At 44.7% G+C, this 19,961-nt stretch overlaps 1 protein-coding gene across 1 annotated transcript in view; it reads right to left on the minus strand.

Annotated features, from left to right (window-relative positions):
- The window catches only part of LOC141110946 (BAR/IMD domain-containing adapter protein 2-like), a 291,276-nt gene that overhangs the window by 181,884 nt on the left and 89,431 nt on the right, over positions 1 to 19,961 (minus strand). Inside the window, exon 3 of the mRNA XM_073602762.1 lies at positions 18,244 to 18,319. Within this exon, the coding sequence (XP_073458863.1) occupies positions 18,244 to 18,319 (76 nt within the window). The remainder of the gene's footprint in view (positions 1 to 18,243; positions 18,320 to 19,961) is intronic.

Here is a 19,961-nt window from a genome sequence, read left to right on the forward strand (position 1 = left end):
AATTTACCTTTCTACTGTTCATTGTTTTTCTGTTGTATTGTTTTATTCCAGGCACGCACAACCTTACCGTGGAGTGGTCCGACCTCCACATATTGAGAACACTTCTGCCTGAGCTGGGGTGCCTATAATGTTTATCTACTTCATTGGCTCTCTAGGATGGAGTGTCGCTTCACTTTCCGCGGGCGAGAATCGCAGAATCACCTGGTAACACTGTCCGAAGACAGAGGTTCACATGTGGAAAAAAGAGAAGTACAGGCTCCACTGGGTATGTTTTTGTTGTACTATTTACCTAGCATGCTGTGATCTTGCTCTCCATTCTCAACCCCCCTCTCTGAAATTCTACTTCGTTCCACCCCCTCCCTGGTTCCACTGTGACACCCTAACCGCCAACATAAATGTATCCATAATATGCACTACGTTGCTTCCCACCATGCCATTAGGACCCCCCTCACTACAGAAATTTTATAAAAGTAGTCTCATGGAATGTTAAAGGGCTTTGTTTGCCCAACAAACGCATGGCGATTCTCCGTCACTTAAACGCCTGAAGGCAGATATAGCTGTACTCCAGCTATATCATTACCTCCGACTTTGCGCATGTGGGTAAACTATGGGTGGGCCAGGAAGTAGGATCCCCTGCAGAGAGGTAGAGCAGGAGACCTCCTCCTAATACATAAGAAGCTCCCCTGCAAAATAATCTTGACTCATTCAGATAGCGAAGGACGGCTTCTCACAGCGACACTTAGAACGCATAATCATAAGTGGGTGTTAACCAATGTCTATGCCCCAAATTCCCCTTCAGAACAATTCTTCCAAAACCTAACCTCCAGTATAGCACCACATATCCACCTACCCCTTTTGATAGCGGGTGACTTCAATACAGTTGTAGACACACAGGAAGACAAATTAGCTGACACGGGCCGTGATACCACAAATCCCTCCTATACCCCCTCACACCTGCAGCAATTTTTGGACGGTCTTCAACTAACAGATTTTTGAAGACTGGCACATCCCGAGGGAAGAGAATACACCTTTTTCTCACCCACTCACAAATCACTCTCAAGAATTGACTACACCTTCCTCAAACCCCTCCTTGAACACGCATCAGAACCGTGCATCCATGACATTGCCACTTCTGACCACGCGCCAATTTCTGTCGAACTAACGGGACTAATATCCCAGAACCCCTTAAGAATATGGCGATTCCCTGCCTACCTAGCCCACGATGAAACACTTAAACAGATCATAAGTGACACTTGGACTTCATTTACATCCACCAACTCGGAACATATTGACAACCCCAACCTTTTTTGGGAAACCAGAAAAGCGGTTTTATGGGGAAGGATTATTTCCTATGCCTCTGGATATGAAAAAAGAATTTACAAGGAATAGTATGAAGCAAGCAAAGCTTTATGCATGGCTCAGGCCAACCTAGCTCTAAATAACTCAAATTCACAGGGAAACCTGGCGGAAAACCAAAAACTGCTTTGATCTGTGGGCAGAGGCACAGGAAAGAACTTGTAAATCATTACTAGATCTTCGTTTTCACAAATACGGCAATAAACCAGGCAAACTCCTTGCCCGTATGTGTAAAGGCACCCATGTCCCTACACATATAGCAGCTTTAAAAGACAAATCCGGTAACCTTACCACCTCCCCAAAACAGATTAACCTCGATATATGGTCAGGACCCAATTGACGAACATAAAGCCACATCCTTTTTAAAAAAAGATCCTTCTCCCTACCATTGACTCTCTCCTGGCACAGTTAAACGCCCCAATATCTCTTGCTGAAATAACACGCACGGGGAGGGTGAACTAGAATTACATCAAAAAGACAGGTCAGTTAGGGGTCAGACATTAATGGAGGGTGGAATGGGGACAGATGGGGGGAGGGTTATGGCAGGTGTCAAGAAATTTCCCATGTTGCAAACAGCCATTGGAAACTGTAGTGCCATTTGTACTACTAAAAAATATATGAAAAACACCAGACCAAAATGTAATAATGCATTAAAGTGTTTGTTCACCAATGCCAGAAGTCTGCCAAGCAAAATAGGTGAGTTGGAAGCTCTAGTGCATGAAGTGAACTATGATGTAATCGGTATTGCTGAAACTTGGCTTCAATCCTCACATGACTGGGCTATTAATATTCCTGGCTATGCACTCTTTCGGAGAGACAGGGTAAAAAGGAAAGGTGGCGGGGTCTGTCTCTATGTGAGAAGTGATCTCAAAGCAAGTGTGAAAGAGGACCTGATTGATGGAGAGTGTGATGAGTCTGAAGCATTATGGGTGGAACTGCATATAGATGGGCGTAGTTCAAAGTTAATCATTGGAGTTTGTTATAGACCACCCAATGTTAACGAGGAGGTGGAGACTCAGCTCCTTGCACAGATGGAAAGGGCTGCAAGGGCTGGGACAGTGATAATAATGGGAGATTTTAACTACCCAGAAATTGACTGGAGTAATGGCACTGCTGGGACAGTTAAAGGGCAAAAATTTATAAACCTAGTACAGGACAATTTTATGGTCCAGTTTATTGAGGCCCCAACTAGGAATGAAGCTCTGTTGGACCTGGTAATCTCAAACCATGCAGAGCTTATTACTAATGTGCAGATAAAGGAACACCTGGGTAGCAGTGACCATAACATGATTTCATTTGATGTTAGCTGTAAACAAGAAATACATAAGGGAAAGATAAAAACACTTAACTTCAAGAGAGCAAATTTTCCAAGGATGAGGGCTGCTCTCGAGGACTTAGACTGGGAGGGAATATTGGCAGCGATAAACACAGAACAGAAATGGGAATTCTTCAAAAAGACTGTTTGGGACCTCACTGCAAAGTATATTCCCATGGGCAATAAGTTTAAAAGGCTAAAAAGAAAACCTATGTGGCTCACGGTCAAAGTTAGAAAAGCTATAAACAATAAGAAAAGAGCTTTTAAAAAATATAAAAATGAAGGAACACTAGTGTCATTTAAATGCTACAAAGAATTTAACAGAATATGTAAAAAGGAAATCAAGGGTGCAAAAATTCAAAACGAACGACAGATCGCAAAAAATAGTAGGACAAACCCCAAAAAATTCTTCAAATATATTAATAGTAAAAAGGTCAGGTCTGAGCATGTAGGCCCTTTACAAAATAATCTAGAGTGGGTGACTGGGGACAAGGAGAAGGCTAATTTATTAAATACTTTCTTCAGCTCTGTGTATACAAAAGAGCATGGGGAAGTTCATGTGCATAATGGGGGTGGTATTGACACAGCCCCCAATGATCCACAATGGCTCAAAAGGGATATGGTCCAGAAATATTTAGACAGAATAAAGGTGGATAAAGCACCTGGACCTGATGGCATCCACCCACGGATCCTAAAAGAATTGAGCTCTGTAATTTCAAAGCCATTGTATCTAATTTTTAGGGACTCATTAATGACGGGAATAGTACCGCTGGATTGGCGCAGGGCGAACGTGGTGCCTATATTTAAAAAGGGATCAAAGTCTTTACCAAGTAACTATAGACCTGTTAGTTTAACTTCTATAGTCGGGAAGATACTGGAGCGTTTAATAAAAGACCACATAGACGAGTTCTTGCTGGAAAAAAACATTTTAAGCAACAGACAGCATGGGTTCATGAAAGACAGAAGTTGTCAGACAAACCTGATTTCTTTTTATGAAGAGGTAAGTAAAACCTTGGACAGAGGGGTGGCTGTGGACGTGGTTTATTTGGATTTTGCAAAAGCATTTGATACAGTTCCGCACACACGGCTCATGTGTAAGTTAAAGTCTACAGGCTTGGAAATATCAGTTTGTAAATGGATAGAAAACTGGCTAAAAGACAGAATTCAGAGAGTAGTGGTTAATGATTCTTACTCTGACTGGTCTAAGGTTATCAGTGGTGTACCCCAAGGTTCAGTGCTGGGACCCTTACTCTTTAATATCTTTATAAATGATATTTGGTCTGGGATCAAAAGTAACATTTCTGTCTTTGCAGATGACACCAAGCTATGCAGTGGAATAACGTCCTTACAGGATGTCTCCAATTTACAAGCCGACCTCAATGCACTGTCTAATTGGGCGACTATGTGGCAGATGAGGTTTAATGTTGAGAAATGTAAAGTTATGCACTTGGGGGCTAAGAATATGCATGCATCATACATGCTAGGGGGAGTACAACTGGGGGAATCTGTAGTGGAGAAGGATCTGGGGGTTTTGGTAGATCATAAGCTCAATAATAGCATGCAATGCCAAGCTGCGGTTTCCAAAGCGAGCAAAGTTCTTTCTTGTATTAAGAGAGGTATGGACTCCAGAGAGAGAGATATCATTTTGCCCCTGTTCAAATCATTAGTAAGACCTCATCTGGAATATGCAGTTCAGTTTTGGACACCAGTTCTCAAAAAGGATATCGGGGAACTGGAGAAAGTGCAGAGAAGGGCAACCAAACTGATAAGAGGCATGGGGGAGCTCAGCTATGAGGAAAGATTAGAGGAACTGAATTTGTTCACTCTTGAGAAGAGGAGAATAAGGGGGGATATGATCAACATGTTTAAATATATAAGGGGTCCATATAGTGAACTTGGTGTTGAGTTATTCACTTTACGGTCAACACAGAGGACAAGGGGGCACTCTTTACGACTGGAGGAAAAGAGATTTCATCTTCAAATACGGAAAGGTTTCTTCACAGTAAGAGCTGTGAAAATGTGGAATAGACTCCCTCCAGAGGTGGTTCTGGCCAGCTCAGTAGATTGCTTTAAGAAAGGCCTGGATACTTTCCTAAATGTACATAATATAACTGGGTACTGACATTTATAAGTAAAGTTGATCCAGGGAAAATCCGATTGCCTCTCTGGGATCAGGAAGGAATTTTTTCCCCTGCTGTAGCAAATTGGAGCATGCTCTGCTGGGGTTTTTTGCCTTCCTCTGGATCAACTGTGGGTATAGTATTGGGTATATTGGATTGTACGTTTTTTTTTTTGTTTTGTTTTTTTTATGGTTGGACTGGATGGACTTGTGTCTTTTTTCAACCTGACTAACTATGTAACTATGTAACAAATCACTATCTCCTGGTCCCAGTGGGTACACATCTGACTTCTACAAACTATCTTTAGACATCATAGCCCCCACTCTTCAATCAGTCTACCAAAAGATATTGGATGGAAACCAATACCTTCCTACAGGCCTCCAAGCCCACATCAAGCTTATACCTAAGAAGAGCAAAGACCCAACTGATCCAGGCTCCTATAGTCCAGTCTCTTTGCTAAACTTAGATTCCAAACTTCTTTCCAAAATTATAGCAAACAGACTCGCTCCCATTATGCCCTCTCTTATACATCCCTCTGAAGCGGGTTTCACTCAAGGAAGATCCGCCGCATCGAATATTAGGAAAGTTCTAACGGTTTTGGAAATGGCTAGAATCAGGTAATCAGAGCACTAGGCCATAGTAACACTTGATGCAGAAAAAGCTTTCGACAATGTAAGCTTCCACTGGTTGAGTCTGGTATTGTCGAAGTATGGCTTTTTGGGTCCCTTTAGTCACCTCATTCAGGCAATGTACTCAGCCCCGTCGGCTAATGCGAATGCCGCAGGCCACATCTCTAATAAAATTTGTCTCCACAAGGGCACCAGACAAGGCTGCCCCCTCTCTGCCCCTCCTGTTTAACTTGGCAATCTAACCCCTCTCTAGATTTTTTCTCTCTCACCCCAATCTCCATAGTATTAAAATAGGCTCCCAAGAGCTGCGCACAGCCCTTTTCGCGGACGATATTCTCATATTTACCTCTAATCCCTCCAAGGATATGACACTTAAACAAGAAATCTTTAATACGTTTTGATCACGCTTGGGATTAAGAATAAACTTTTCCAAAAGTGAAATCCTACCCCCCCCCGCCCCCCCATGGGCTACATCGTCTATCTTTCCCATAGCGAAAAATCACATCACATATTTAGGAATAAAAATAGGGAATTCTCCCTCCTCACTTTACTAACTTAATATTCTCCCTGTTATACATAAAATCATCTCAGAGTTAAAAAATTGGTCAGGCCTCCCTCTCTCACCGTTTGCCAGATGCCACTTTTATAAGATGGTCAGCTTCCCAAAGCTACTTTACCCTCTTCAAATGACCCCCCTACTATTGAAACACAAAGACCTCCAAAAATTGTACAAAGCCCTAACTATCTTCCTGTGGAAAGGCCACGCATAGCTTTACAGAAATTATTTCTACACAAACATGAAGGGGGTGCAAACCTCCCCAACTTAAGACTTTATAACCTTTCTTGTCTTCTGAGAGTGGGGTTAGATTGGATAATGCAAGCCTCCAGGTACTCAAATCACGATCTAGAATCGCAAATGACTAGCCCCTATGGGCTACCCTCATTGCTGCACTGTGGGACCAAAGCAATTCCCTCACATCTGAAATACAACCTCCTCATCCAGAACACTGTGGTGGCCTAGTGAGAGATAGTAAAAAAATGGGTATTTCCCCCCACATATCTAATCACCTTCCTATTTGTAGTCACCCTCCGTTCCCACAGGCACAGCAATATCCACGTTTGCCATGTGAGCTTCCATAGGTTTAAACAGATTTGCACAACTTTATGATATTTCATTGGGGAGTCCTCTCCCCTCTACCCAGATCTTGCTCAAGTTCAAAATACTGACCCACCACTCACTATACATCCATCAGGCAACTAGCTTTGTGGCCAGCCTGTGTCCTAAGAGGAACTTAGGCTTCAAAACATTGATACTGAATACATTTTTGGAACAAAACTTTCAAAAAATTTCTGATCTTTACAAGCCTTTGACCGCTTTCTTTATGACATCTATGATCAGTGGCGTTGCTAGTGGGATGCAGGGGGTGCGGTCCGCACCTGGGTGCCACCCGCTACAGGGGTGACACCACTAGGAGCAGCGCAGCGGCAGTGAGTGTTCTCCTCCTCCTCTGTCTCTCTCACTACGGCGCTGCTGCCTGTCACATGACGATCCATTCTCCACCCGGGCGGCGTGGCTGCACACTGTCCTTTCCTCTCCAGCTGCCGCCCGGGTGTTCCATGTATCTGAGCTGCCCGTGCTAGTGCGGTAAGGGTCGGGGAGAAGGGGGTGTCGGCTTGCGATGAGGGGGGGGGGGGAGGGATGTCCTCTGTGGTGTTGACAGGTGGGGGGGCTGTACTACTGATATAGTTTGTCCTGGGGGGGCTGTACTGATGGGGGTAGTTTGTCCTGGGGGGGCTGTACTGATGGGGGTAGTTTGTCCTGGGGGGGCTGTACTGATGGGGGTAGTTTGTCCTGGGAGGGACTGTACTGATAAAATGGGTAGTTTGTCCTGGGGGGGCTGTACTGATGGAGGGGGTGGTTTGTCCTGGGGGGGTTGTACTGATGGAGGGGGTAGTTTGTCCTGGGGGGGCTGTACTGATGGGGGTAGTTTGTCCTGGGGGGGCTGTACTGATGGGGGTAGTTTGTCCTGGGGGGCTGTACTGATGGGGGTAGTTTGTCCGGGGGGGGGCTGTACTGATGGGGGTAGTTTGTCCTGGGAGGGACTGTACTGATAAAGGGGGTAGTTTGTCCTGGGGGGGGGCTGTAGTGATGGAGGGTGTGGTTTGTCCTGGGGGGGTTGTACTGATGGAGGGGGTAGTTTGTCCTGGGGGGGCTGTATTGATGGAGGGGGTAGTTTGTGCTGGGGGGGTTGTACTGATGGAGGGGGTGGTTTGTCCTTGGGGTTGTACTGATGGAGGGTGTGGTTTGTCCTGGGGGGGTTTGTACTGATGGAGGGGGTAATTTGTCCTGGGGGGGCTGTACTGATGGAGGGGGTGGTTTGTCCTGGGGGGGTTGTACTGATGGAGGGGGTAATTTGTCCTGGGGGGGATGTACTGATGGAGCGGGTAATTTGTCCTGGGGGGGGGTTGTACTGATGGAGGGGGTAGTTTGCCCTGGGGGGTTTGTACTGATGGAGGGGGTGGTTTGCCCTGGGGGGACTGTACTGATGGAGGGGATGGTTTACCCTGGGGAGGCTGTACTGATGGAGGGGGTGGTTTGCCCTGGGGGGGCTGTACTGATGGAGGAGGTGGTTTGCCCTGGGGGGCTGTACTGATGGAGGGGGTGGTTTGCCCTGGGGAGGCTGTACTGATGGAGCGGGTGGTTTGTCCTGGGGGAGGGGGTGTACTGATAGAGGGGGTAGTTTTTCCTGGGGGGGGGTCTGTACTGTTGGAGGGGGTGGTTTGTCCTGGGGGGGCTGTACTAATGGATTGGGGTGGTTTGCCCTGGGGGGCTGTACTGATGGAGGGGGTTTATATTTAGTGAGGGGTCTATACTGAGGGAGGGGGGTCTGTACTAAGTGTGGGGGGGGTCTCTACTGAGGGTGGACTATACTTGGAAGGGGAAATGTACTGAAGGAGGGGGGTCTGTATTGAGGGCTGACTGTAGTTGGAGGGGGTGACACCATGTTTTACCGCACCGGGTGACACCAACCCTAGTGACGCCACTGCATCTATCCACTCCTCCACCTCCTCGGCTTGGAAAATTTACAATCCCCGGTTGTCCTCAACTCCATCCTATCGGGCTATAAAAATACGTGTGCTTTTATAACGAACACGTTTTGGCATGAGCAACAATACAACATTTTTCATCAGGCTTATATTCCTCAGCTAACATCAAAAAATCTTCCAGACTGCTCCACTGCCCGTTATGTAGTATATCCAAGCCTTCACTCTTCCACAGACTCCTCCCTTCATATTCTATCCTACTGGAAGTGGCTAGAACTCTTTGTGGCTTCAATTACTGGACTTAGCCCCCTTAACAACATTTTCCTTTTACTGTTTGGTTCGTTGGATGCCGCCAAACAGTACATGACATTAAAGTCTAAATCCAGAATCCTGCAATACAATAAGGCCTGGATTGCTACTTGTTACATTGCAGCAAGGAGGGCAATCCTCAAAAAGTGTACTTCCTCTATCCCCCCTACCATCAAAGATTTAAAAACCAACTTATTTAACCTCCTTAGGATAGAGAACATGTACTTGCTCTTTGATAACCACCGGAAATCCATTCGATTCCAACACAAATGGGCTCAGTTTATGGACAAAGCGCGCTCTCCTGCAGACAGGACACCTCAAACACACAACATCAAGCATCACCAGCTGCCTTAATACCCCTCAAATCTGCTCTACGGCCACACCGGTGGCCAACCATCCCCCTCGCAAGTTCCACCATTGGATTAAACGGTCTCACCCAATAACCTTCACCCTATACTTTACGGTCACTCTTCTGGTCGGTACAGCTATGAGAATATGAATGGCGGGCCTTCATTTAGATCTTTCCAGTCCTCGTTTCCTACAGATCTGCTTGTTACTCTTGTCTGCGGTTGTGTTTGATTGCTGGTAACATACAGAGGTTACCTATCCAATTAAAGTGATAGCTCACTGGTAGTTATATTGGCCAGGGTTCACATCCTCCCCCCCTTTTCACCTTATGATTTGTTATCCTCCCTCCCCCCCTCCCGCTCTGTAAACCGTACCATCTATTGAATTGTTAATTTGTTTGCTGTTTTGTTACTCTGAAAATACATAATAAATGTAATAAAAAAAAAAAACTGAAAAAAAACAGAGAGATAGGAAAACACTGCAGATATATGTGCCCAGCTCAAATTTCATGAATCAGGGTTACATCCACTTTGAAGAACCCAATCTAAAGCCTCGTATACACGCTTAGATTTTCAGATGACCGAACGTCCATTTTTTGTGGCATGCTAGTCTCATGTCAAAAGGGAAGAGGTTACTCACAATATGAACATTTTCGTACAACAGAATACAACGTCAGAAGTGACATAATGTGTTGAATAGTTTGGTATGTATTGTTTTGTTTCTGAGCATGCATAGTCTTGCTCTTACAATTTTTTTCGTACGAAAACCGTACTAATGAAATGAAAACTGGACGTTGTGTTCACATCCGACAAAAATTTTATAGTCTGCACATCCAGCTTTTGTCTGACGAAAAAGCAAAATCAGCTGTAGAAAGCACCGTACTAACGATCCGAAAATCGTCAGACAGCTCGTCATACGAATTTTTACATCCGATTTTCTTATCGTGTGTACGGGCCTTTAGGCTGGCCATAGACTGATCGAAATTTGGGTTGTACAGCAGGGACCGTGTAAACACAAACAAAGATTGGTGCAAATGGAGGAGGCTATGGTTCACAATAAGCAAATTGTCCATATGCAAAAATAGTCCATGTTAGGAAAGTCCATATATGATGAGACTCACTTTCGTGGCAGATCGGTCTACTGGCAAGAAGCAACTGTATAGATACACTGGGTTCACACTAATGCGATGACAGATGTGATTCGCACCGCATTGCTGTGCACATCACATGCAATGTCTGTGCAATGAGAATTCAGCTGTACAGTTTGTATGGCTGAAATTGCATCGCATTCGCACCAAAATGGTACAGGACCCTTTTTTTGGTCCGCACTTGAATTGGATCACATGGGTGTTCAGACCCATGCAATCCAATTCCACAGTTCGCACTGTGTTTGGAGGTGTCTCTTTATATTGACACCCGCAGCAGTTGGCAGAGAGTAGTGTGAACTGCCTGCGAGTCAGATGCGATGTGGGAACCCGCATAAGAATCGCGTTGGTTCCCGCATCTCACCAGTGTTTACCGAGCCACAGGGAGAGAGGGAGACACAAGAGCCTACTAAGTGTAGCAAGGAAGTAATCTCCCTCTCTCCCTGTGATAAAAGAATGTTACTAACAAACGGTGTATAAAATCAAGCATGTAGCGCTGTAACAACGGGCCCTTGTCGGCATGTATTCCGGTCTACGCCTGGGTGGATAGGAAGGGTTGGGTCCTAACTTTCAGGGGCGCTGGAGGCTCTTTGTGCTTCCTGGTCCGTGGTATGCAAACTCAGCAGACGTGATGTCACAACCGGACGTGATGCAAAGACATAGCTGGCAACGCATTTGTGGAGCATGTGCTCCTTCTTCAGGCCATGTATTCTCCATGTTGAAAGAGGATTTATATGGGCAAACAGGCAGCGGTGGACCACAAGGCCCAGCGGCAGCCCAAGGATGTTTATTAAAACAATAATAAGCAATACAAAATACAAAACAAATACAATATGGGGCAGATTAAACGGAGGATAACAAACTTATAGGATCAAACGTTTAGAAATAAAATCATAGTCCGGTGCATGTAAATACCTAAATCGATCTTATGATACAGTGATGTGTTAACGAACCTGCATGTGTGGAACTGATGACAGTAATTAATAAATTAATTGATGGCAGTAAATGATAAATTGATAATAGCATATATATGCATAAGTAGATACGTTTCAAGATACTATACAGATATGAATATGAAAAAAATATACAGTATATGTAAGTTATAAAAATTATATAAAATATATGGAAAATATGTATATAAAAAAGGGAACATCTATGTATGTACATGTTTGTCTCAGAAGATCATTATACTAATATGACTCACATTATATGTAAAATATGGCACTTAGAATTGGAAATCGGGCTACAGATCCTAAATTGGAATGTTTACCAGAATAGAAATGTTTACCTGAATAAAAAAAATATATTCAAAATATATGAAATCATGTTTATGTATTTTGTAAAGATATATACATGTGAACTATAATATGATCATATAGGTGGGATATCTAAGTGTGAAGAAAAGAAGAGACCTATATGCAGAGTGTTTTATTAGCAGGTGTAATAAACAACTGAACCAGAGGGCCTATTCACAAAGGCCCAGCGTGGGCAGATTAAAAGAGGGTGTTGACCTCCAGTTCCTCATTGAGGCCACCAGGTTTTAGAGTGTCCAGGGTATAGATCCAAAAAGTTTCCATTTGACAGAGGCGTTTAAACCGCTCTGCCTCCGGGAAAGTGTTTGGAATGGATTCAATAAACATCCTTGGGTTGCCTTTGGGCCTTGTGGTCCGCCGCCGCCTGTTTGCCCATATAAGCCCTCTTTCAACATGGCGCATACTAACCTGAAGAAGGAGTGCATCCCTTTTATTTGCGCCAATCTTTGTATTTGTTCTGTTTTTAAAGAAGCCAGGTTGTGCTGCATTTCAGGTCACTAGGTGGCCTCAATTCTGTTGTCCTTAACAAAATTTATATTGCTGCTTATAATAGCTGTACTTATTTTACACTGACATTTCAGCATATGCCTATACATGTATGTATGTTTTACCCAATCTGGTGCACTGATTACCTTTTTTAAGCCATTTCCACCATGGAACTCATACATGACATTAAATCTGCCAAATAAGGGACACTTGAAGAATTATATACTTGTTTTCCCCCTGGGGATTTTTGGGTAGACTACTCTCTGCCCAAATCTGCCTATCAAGCATGCTTCATTATGTTTAGAAAAATAGACCAATGTATTATTTCAGCCAACCACCAATGGTGGGACAAATTCTTTTTGTCATATTACATATCTCACACCATTTCCCCCAGGGGGTCGAGGATATTAAAAACATGTTCTTTTCTTTCATCAGATTTAGAAAAGGAATGGTTCCAAATATCCGAGTTTTGCACCCGTAAATGGATGCAAGTGATCATAAAACAGCAAGAGCAGAAGTATCATGATTTTGAACATCAAATGAGATCCCTGTTATAGACCTTAACTCAACTTACACCTCATTTACCTTTACAATGGTTTTTAGCCCTTAAAAAACAAACCAAAAGTAATGAAGACTAACTGACCCAAACAAAACTAGGTAAAATCTGGAGAGACCAAGATGGTTACAATTACAACAGGGTGTTCAATGGGAAGAAATCACATAGGGCCTATCCCCCATCCAGCACTACACACAATACCACATTACCTATACCTCTCATGGCTTGTCATCTAGTGCCCAGATTGCAAGTCCCAACCGGGAGTACCAGACCTGAGCCTTCTGGTCATTCCAACACAGCCCCACCTACCGTGTCTAAATCATCCAACACACGCAGGGTTCCACTACTCTTTAGAAATCGAATTATAATTTCACTTTTGAGAATATGCTTTCTCCCAAACCTCACAGAGAAAAGAGAAAATCTCATAGGAAGAATCTATATCCTATTCAATGCAAGATTAATTCCAATCTTGGAGATCTCCCTTTTGAACAGGGGTTAAAATTTTGCTCCTTCCATACAACCCAACCCCTTTACACTTTTCAAAGATCTTAATAGATTTATTCGGAATCTCACCTTAAAGTGGTATTACAGCATAAAAGCTTCCAAAAACACTCCCTGCCCCAACAACTCAGTGGATCCTATTACTTTTCCTATAACACTGTGCTTTCAGAGGACAATGACCCTGTGGGTTCGGGATTATTGGAGGAGTTGTATATGGAGGACGAGGATGAAGATTTGGCCCTTTTCATGCAGCACCCATCTACTTCTCCTACTGTAGAACATACAACCTTCAGGCCCAAGTCAGTCTTACCTTCCGGTACATGCTAAAGGTCCATATTTACAAACATTTTACCAGATCGTTTACTCTGATATTTTAAATATGTGCAATCAGACTAAGACAGTTCATCACAAATATTCCAACCTTAGTTCAGTTGAATTGCAAGTTCTCTTCCATAACCATCACCTTATTATGAATGCAGCTAACAAGAGTGGTGGTATAGTGGTCCAAGAAAGGATGGACTACCTTACAGAAGCCCATTGTCTATTGACCGACTCTCACACATATCAAAAACTACGTAATGACCCATTACCTAGATTCACTGCCGAAGCACAATCCCTCATCAAAAAGGCACATGATGAGGCAGGAGTCATCAATAAACAAGAATTTGCTTTTTTCAATAGGGAGTTTTATTCCACCCCTTTTTTTTACCATCTATCTAAAGTTCACAAAAACTCCCAGAATCCCCTGGGTAGGCCCATATTAACAGCCATGGACAGCGTCACCAGCCCATTTTCTCTTTATAAAGACCAATCTTTACAGCCTCTTACGCAAAATCTTCCATCAGAGATGGGTTACATCTTCTGGAGATGCTGGCCAGCTACACCTGGGCACCCACATAAGTGTGGGCATCCCTGGATGTAAATTCACTCGACCTGTCACACATTTCCTCGTAGAAGAGATCCCCTACTCAATTCTAAAAAGGCCCAATTCATCTTGGATCATATCTACCTATGCATATACTGTATATACTATTATCAATATATCAATTACTGCCATCAATTAATTTAATAATTACTGTCATCAATTAATTTAATAATTACTGTCATCAATTCCACACATGCAGGTTCATTAACACATCAGTGTATCATAAGATTGAATTAGGTATTTACATGCACCAGACTATGATTTTATTTGATATATTTCTACCTGGTTGATTTTATAAGTTTGTTATCCTCCTTATAATCTGTCCCATATTGTATTTGTTTTGTATTGCTTATTATTGTTGTACTTAAACATCCTCGGGCCGCCTCTGGGCCTTGTGGTCCAACTCTGCCTGTTTGCCCATATAAATCCTGAACATGGCCTGCTCTGCAAACACATCGCCAGCTTTGTCCTTGCGTCACGTCCGGTTGTGACATCACATCCGCTGAGTTTGCCTTCCACGGACCAGGAAGCACCAAGAACCTCCGGCGCCCCTGAAAGCCCTTCCTTTCCATCCAGATGTAGACTGGAATCCATGCCGACAAGGACCCATTGTTACAACGCTACATGATTGATTTTATACTCTGTCAGTAACATTTTTTATATTTGTTAAAGTTACTCCCTTGCTACACTTAGTAGGCTTGTGTCTCCCTCTCTCCCAGCATGGACCACGGCTATCCCTGCTCAACAGAAGTCAATCATTTGATCGACTTCTGTTGAAGTGACATGCTGGAAAACGTTTGGTGATCATAGGCTGCAGTCAATCAACCCATTGGCTGATTGAAAAAAAAAAGAAAAAACTATTTTAATGGCCAGTTTTGCTCAATCTCCAAACATTCAAGGAGAGGAAAGACAAAAGTACCAAATCAATAATTAGGGCTATAAATTATAATGTCAAGAAGCCATATCTAAGGAAAGTGCACTAAAGCTTGCCATAACTGTTACATTTCTACATCCGTGCTAAACTGCATGGATTGAGGTATCTTCTTGCTGGGTTTTTGTATTGTAACAGCCTTGGAGGCAGCTATCAAGATACCCGATCAGTGACTGCGTCTGATTGGATGAATGAGTTGTTCTGACAAAAAAAAAAATTAAAGAAGGCTCCTTCTACAAAAGCCAATCAAAATACAAAGTTCCCACAGAGTACGGCCAGCCTTAGTGTGGCAGAAAAACCTATGAGTAGGAGTTGTAAAAAAGCAGTGGTTGATTGCTTCCCAACACAAGTAGACTCATGAACCAACCACACTTGTCTTGTATACTCATATGTGAGCAAATAAGCTCATCTAATTTCTAACAGGTAGCAATAACAATCCAGATATCTATAAATAAGCATGCGTCTCTGGGCCTGCTTAGACATCTAACCTGAAGCCTCTAAACACAATGATCTGAATCAATCTTAACCCACACTTTTCATCGATTGCTTCCATCTCCTCACCTTGCTTCTCTCCACCCTCTTTTCCCACCAGCACTACCCATGTGCTGATCTTCCCTCACTACCACTCTCCACATCCTCTTCCCTTCGTACTCTAATGCCCCGTACACATGATGGGTTAGGTGGTAAGCGTGAATTACGGATATAACAATGAATCAGCCGCTCCTTCGGGGGTAAGCGCTACATACATATATATTGGCAACCTCATAGATAAACCCACTGGACCCAATAAACCAGGCATGTCCAAAGTCCGGCCCGTGGGCCAACTGTGGCCTGCATTCCGGTTTAATGTGGCCCCCCTGGTCATTTGGATATATATATATCTTTTGTGGCCCCCAGGGCCACAAAAGATATATACTGTATTTATTGGCACTGCCTCTGAGGGGACAGGGAGGGGGCGGGACGAGCGCCGTCAGATTACATACAGGAGAATCTCCTGTTTACTCGGCGGCATCTGTAATAGGAAGTCCCGTCTCCCGGGCTGCCATTGGATGACTGTTCTGTCTATCATAGGAGGTGGGACTTTGTATTAAAGAGGCCGACTTGTAAACAGGAGATTCACCTGTATGTAATCTGTTGGTGCTCGTCCTGCCCCCTCCCTGTCCCCTCTGAGGCTGTAAATGGGCATCGGTCAGGCTGCACTGATGGCAATGGTAAGGCTGCATTCATGGCACATGTGATGCTGAATTCATGGCAATGGTAAGGCTGCATTCACGGCAATAGTAAGGCTGCATTCATGGCAATGGTAAGGCTGCATTCATGACAAAAGGAAGGCTGCATTCATGGCAATGGTAAGGCTGTATCCACGGAAATAGTAAGGCTGCATTCAAGGCAATGATGAGGCTGCATTCATGGCAATGATGAGGCTGCATTTATGGCAATGGTAAGGCTGCATTCATGGCAATGGTGAGGCTGCATTCAAGGCAATGATGAGGCTGCATTCATGGCAATGGTAAGGCTGCATTCATGGCAATGGTGAGGCTGCATTCATGGCAATGGTAAGGCTGCATTCATAGCAATGGTGAGGCTGCATTCATGGCACTGGAGAGGCTGCATTTATGGCAATGGTAAGGCTGCAGTCATGTCAATGGTGAGGCTGCAGATGGGCACTGACTCTTATTTTGCTTCACAGTTCTTCATTTAAAATGTAAACTTCCCTCTTAAAGTGAAGGTGTGTGTTATACGCTTGTGCTTGTTATACACCGATAAATACGGTATATCCAAAGAACACGCCCGAGTTCATCCTTAGTCTTAAATGACGCTCGGGGATTCGTTGGGGACACAAAAGATATATATACATCCAAATAACACGCCGGAGCTCATCTCTTCACCACACACAGCCACAAAGGCAAGAGAATTCTTGTTGGGAAGTATATAGTGCTCGAACGAACACACTTAGACCAAATTTTAATGGTTCAAAAAATGTCAGGCAAAATGGTCGTCCCTCAAGCATGTTTACTTCATCAAATCTGGCCCTCTTTGAAAAAAGTTTGGACACCCCTGCCATAAACTATCAGCAGTTTGACAATAAAACAATGCAGATCGCACCATTTATACTAGTGTGATAAATCATCAGTGATGTGCACTGTGTGTTCCAGTGGAGAGTGACACACTACGGATCTGCCTGTCCGTTTTCATCCGATTTCATCTGATCAACAGAAAATAGGGTTTCCATCCATCTGGATTTGGCGGACCGGATCAGATTGGAAAGCGGTGGATGTCAGCGGACATGTCACAGCTGACATCTGTCGCTCCATAGAGGTGAATGGAGCTTCCGATCAGGTCCACCTGAAAAACAGACAGGCGGACCTGATTGGACAGCATGTGTGAAAGGGGCCTTACTAAAACTGGAGAGTACAAAATCTGGTGCAGCTCTGCATAGAAACCAATTAGCTTCCAGGTTTTATTGTCAAAGCTTAATTGAACAAGCTGAGGTTAGAAGCTGATTGGTTACCATGCACAGCTGCACCAGATTCTGAGTGCTCCAGTTTTAGTAAATCTCCCCCCAGTATCTCTGATGGGGCTGGGATGCTAGCTAGTAATGCATGTCACATTTATTATGCCATACATAAATTAAATCTCACCCTGAGCCATTGAACTCTGTAAAACATGTTTCCTTTCAACAGAGCAGATAAAAATAGACAGATAAACAAGTACAAAAAAAGTTTTATACAGCTTACCCTGCTGGCTGGATATTTAATAAAATATGAATATGCACCATTTTATACTGTCCAAAAAGACATTATGGGGTTGATTTACTAAAGGCACATAGACTGTGCACTTTGCAAAGTGCTCTCTGCAAGTTTAGTTGCTGCAGAGCTTAGTATATGGGCAGAAGATTTGCTGACTACCATCATCCAATCATGTTCAACCAAAAATGCATTTTCCTTGCACGTGATTGGGTTTTCTTAGCAAAGTGAATTTTTACCTCATTTACATAGCTCTGGAGGAGCTGCAAAGTGTACAGTCTGTTTGCCTTTAGTAAATCAACCCCTATTTTTTTATCCCTGAAAAATAAAGTTCTACAATAGACACACTACAATACACAAAACTTGTATCTCTAATTGAACACTAACACTGAAATATTGTGGAAAATAAATAACAGCAGGTACAGTACAATGCTGTCAATGATCACAACTGAAAATCAATGTGCAATAGTAGCACAAAAATATAAACATGTCATTAAATTACTACAGAACCAAATTACCTGAAAGTGCTTTTTCATAATGTTTGCCCATCGTCACAAAGTTCTTTAAGCTTGGGTTGAATTGGTCTAATATAACCTGTGGAACAGAAATGAAGCACATTAGGCATGGGTTTTCTTCATATTTTGTAACAACAGCACAGCAGGCTAACACCCCAGTGGCGTCACTAGGGTTGGTGTCACCCGGTGCGGTAAAACATAGTGTCACCCCCTCCAACTATAGTCACCCCTCAATACAGACCCCCCTCCTTCAGTACATTTCCCCTTCCAAGTATAGTCCACCCTCAGTAGAGACCCCCCCCCCACACTTAGTACAGACCCCCCTCCCTCAGTATAGACCCCTCACTAAATATAAACCCCCTCCATCAGTACAGCCCCCCAGGGCAAACCACCCCAATCCATTAGTACAGCCCCCCCAGGACAAACCACCCCCTCCAACAGTACAGACCCCCCCCCAGGAAAAACTACCCCCTCTATCAGTACACCCCCTCCCCCAGGACAAACCACCCCCTCCATCAGTACAGCCTCCCCAGGGCAAACCACCCCCTCCATCAGTACAGCCCCCCCAGGGCAAACCACCTCCTCCATCAGTACAGCCCCCCCAGGGCAAACCACCTCCTCCATCAGTACAGCCCCCCAGGGCAAACCACCCCCTCCATCAGTACAGCCTCCCCAAGGCAAACCACCCCCTCCATCAGTACAGCCCCCCCAGGGCAAACCACCCCCTCCATCAGTACAGCCCCCCCAGGGCAAACCACCCCCTCCATCAGTACAGCCCCCCCAGGGCAAACTACCCCCTCCATCAGTACAACCCCCCCAGGACAAATTACCCGCTCCATCAGTACAACCCCCCCCCAGGACAAATTACTCCCTCCATCAGTACAACCCCCCCAGGACAAACCACCCCCTCCATCAGTACAGCCCCCCCAGGACAAATTACCCCCTCCATCAGTACAACCCCCCCCCAGGACAAACCACCCCCTCCATCAGTACAACCCCCAGGGCAAACCACCCCCTCCATCAGTACAACCCCCCCAGGACAAACTACCCCCTCCATCAGTACAGCCCCCCCCAGGACAAACTACCCCCTCCATCAGTACAACCCCCCCAGGACAAACCACCCCCTCCATCAGTACAGCCCCCCCCAGGACAAACTACCCCCTTTATCAGTACAGTCCCTCCCAGGACAAACTACCCCCATCAGTACAGCCCCCCCAGGACAAACTACCCCCATCAGTACAGCCCCCCCCAGGACAAACTACCCCCATCAGTACAGCCCCCCAGGACAAACTACCCCCATCAGTACAGCCCCCCCAGGACAAACTACCCCCTCCATCAGTACAACCCCCCCAGGACAAACCACCCCCTCCATCAGTACAGCCCCCCCCCCCAGGACAAACTAACCCCTTTATCAGTACAGTCCCTCCCAGGACAAACTACCCCCATCAGTACAGCCCCCCAGGACAAACTATATCAGTAGTACAGCCCCCCCCACCTGTCAACACCACAGAGGACATCCCTCCCCCCCCCTCATCGCAAGCCGACACCCCCTTCCCCCCGACCCTTACCGCACTAGCACGGGCGGCTCAGATACATGGAACACCCGGGCGGCAGCTGGAGAGGAAAGGACAGTGTGCAGCCACACCGCCCGGGTGGAGAATGGATCATCATGTGACAGGCAGCAGCGCCGTAGTGAGAGAGACAGAGGAGGAGGAGAACAC

This window comes from Aquarana catesbeiana, linkage group LG10 (assembly GCF_042186555.1).
Source record: "Aquarana catesbeiana isolate 2022-GZ linkage group LG10, ASM4218655v1, whole genome shotgun sequence".
Lineage (NCBI taxonomy): Eukaryota > Metazoa > Chordata > Amphibia > Anura > Ranidae > Aquarana > Aquarana catesbeiana.